General features: G+C 61.9%; 1 protein-coding gene across 1 annotated transcript; it reads left to right on the forward strand.

Moving 5' to 3' along the window:
• Positions 1 to 345: 345 nt before the first annotated feature.
• LOC118158211 (potassium voltage-gated channel subfamily A member 7-like) lies at positions 346 to 1,782 on the forward strand (the record flags this gene model as incomplete). Its single annotated transcript, XM_035312838.1, has 2 exons — positions 346 to 356; positions 1,226 to 1,782. A coding segment is annotated over exon 2 (534 nt), but the record flags the coding sequence as incomplete, so codon positions are not given.
• Positions 1,783 to 2,375: the final 593 nt, after the last annotated feature.

Genomic DNA, 2,375 nt, shown 5'->3' on the forward strand with positions numbered 1-2,375 from the left:
GGGGGGGGGACACCCGGTCACAGGGCATGGTGGGGTTGGGGATAACTGGTGACGGGGGACACTCGGTGACGGGGGACAGAGGGGCTGGGGACACCCAGTGACAGGGGACACCCGGTGACAGGGGACACCCAGACGGGGGCTGGGGTCACGCAGTGGTGGCCCCCCCCAGCCATGGAGTGGTGACCGGGGACAGCTGGGCTGGGGACACCCCGGTGACAGGAGCTGGTGACACTGTGACAAACTGGGGACCCCCCAAGGGCTTTGGGGGGGTCCCAGTGGCACCCAGGGGACGTTGGCACCCCCCATAACCCTATAGGGGACCTTCAGGCCTACACGGAATTTGGGGAGGGGGGACCACCATAGAGGGCCCTGCGGGGCCACCAAGGGCTGAGGGGCGGCCCCACAATCGCAGGGACCCCAAGGACCTTTGGGGGGGGGGGGGGGGGCCTCTTTGTGGCAGAAGGACCCCCAAGGGCTTGGAGGGTCCCCAAAATCCATAGGGGCCTTGTAGGGCCTCCAAGGACTTTTAGGGTCCCCCTAAAACCATAGGGGTCTTGTGGGGCCTTCAAGGACTTTGAGGGTCCTCACAAGGCCCTAAGGGCCTTGTAGGGCCTTTAAGGACTTTTAGGGTCTCCCCAACTCCATGGGGTTCTTCTGGGGCCTTCAAGGACTTTGAGGGTCCCCCCATCTCCATAGGGACCTTGTGGGACCTCCGAGGACTTCAAGGGTGCCCCCATAATCGTAGGAGCCTCGAAGGACTTTTAGGGTTCTTCCCATATCCATAGGGGCCTTGTAGGGCCTCCAAGGACTTTGAGGGTCCCCCTATCTCCATAGGGTTTTTGTAGGACCTCCAAGGACTTTGAGGGGCCCCTATAGAGTCTTTGTGGGTCCTCCAGGAACTTTAGGGGTTCTTTGACCACCATAGGGCCCTCGGGGGACCTCCAAGGACTTTAAGGGTCCCCTCAATTCCATAGGGGCCTTGTGGGGCTTTCAGGGACTCCGAGGGTCCCCCAGATCCATAGTGTTTTTGCAGGGCCTCCAAAGACTTTTAGGGTTCCTCCATATTTATAGGGTCCTTGTAGGGATTTCAAGTCCTTCAGGGGTTCCTCCACCACATAGGACCCTTGTGGGACCTCCAAGTCCCTTAGGGGTTCCCCACTGTAGCACCCCCCCCCCAAGACCCCCCAAAACTCCTCCCCCAGCCCCCACCCCACCATTTTGGGGGGTCCCCGGACCCCCACGGGGGCCATGATGGAACCGACGGGCTGCTGCGAGCGGGTGGCCATCAACGTGGCCGGCCGGCGCTTCGAGACCCTGGGCCGGACGCTGCGGCGCTTCCCCGACACCCTCCTCGGGGACCCCCGGCGGCGCCGGCGCTTCTTCGACCCCCAGCGCCGCGAGTATTTCTTCGACCGGCACCGGGGAGCCTTCGGCGCCGTCCTCTACTACTACCAGTCCGGGGGGAGGCTGCGCCGCCCGCCCGACGTCCCCTTGGACGTCTTCTTGGAGGAGCTGAGGTTCTACCAGCTGGGCGCCGAGGCTGAAGGCCGGGTGCGCGAGGCCGAAGGCTTGGGCACGGAGGTGGTGAGGCCGCTGCCCCGGGGCCGCCTGCGCCGCCGCGCCTGGCTGCTGTGCGAGCACCCCGAGAGCTCGCCCGCCGCCCGCGCCGTCGCCCTGCTCTCCGTCCTCGTCATCCTAGTCTCCATCGTCGTCTTCTGCCTGGAGACCCTGCCTCAGTTCCGGGGCGGGGGGGAGGCGGCCGCGCAGGTGAGTGGGCGCAAGGGGAGGCGGTGGCCTCGTTGTGATCCTCGTCCTCGTTGTCTTCTCCTTCCTCATCCTCGTTGTGCTCTTTATCCCCATCCTCGTGCTCTCCTTCTTCGTCTTGTGTTCCTCATCCTCATCCTCATTGTCCTCTTCATCCTTGTTCCTCCTTGTCCTCCCTGGCCTCATCCTCATTGTCCTATCCATCCTCATCCCCATTGTCCTCTACATCCTCATCCTTGTTGTCCTCTCCTTCCTCATCCTCCTCGTTTTCCTCATTCTCATCTTCATTGTCCTCCCTGGCCTCATCCTCGTTGTTTTCTCCTTCCTCATCCTCCTTGTGTACCCCATCCTCATCCTCCTCGTGTTCCTCATCCTCATTTTCATCGTCCTTCCTGGCCTCACCCTCCTTGTCCTCCCCATCCTCATCCTCGTCCTCTTTGAGTCCTTTATCCTCATCCTCCTTGTCTTCCCCGTCTTCATCCTCTTTGTGTTCCTTATCCTCATCTTCGTTGTCCTCCTTGGCCTCATCCTCCTTGTGTTCCCCATCCTCTTTTTCATTGTCTTCTCCATCCTCGTCCTCTTTGAGTCCTTCATCCTCATCCTCGCCCTCC

Source organism: Oxyura jamaicensis, assembly GCF_011077185.1.
Source record: "Oxyura jamaicensis isolate SHBP4307 breed ruddy duck chromosome 22 unlocalized genomic scaffold, BPBGC_Ojam_1.0 oxy22_random_OJ69234, whole genome shotgun sequence".
Taxonomy (NCBI): domain Eukaryota; kingdom Metazoa; phylum Chordata; class Aves; order Anseriformes; family Anatidae; genus Oxyura; species Oxyura jamaicensis.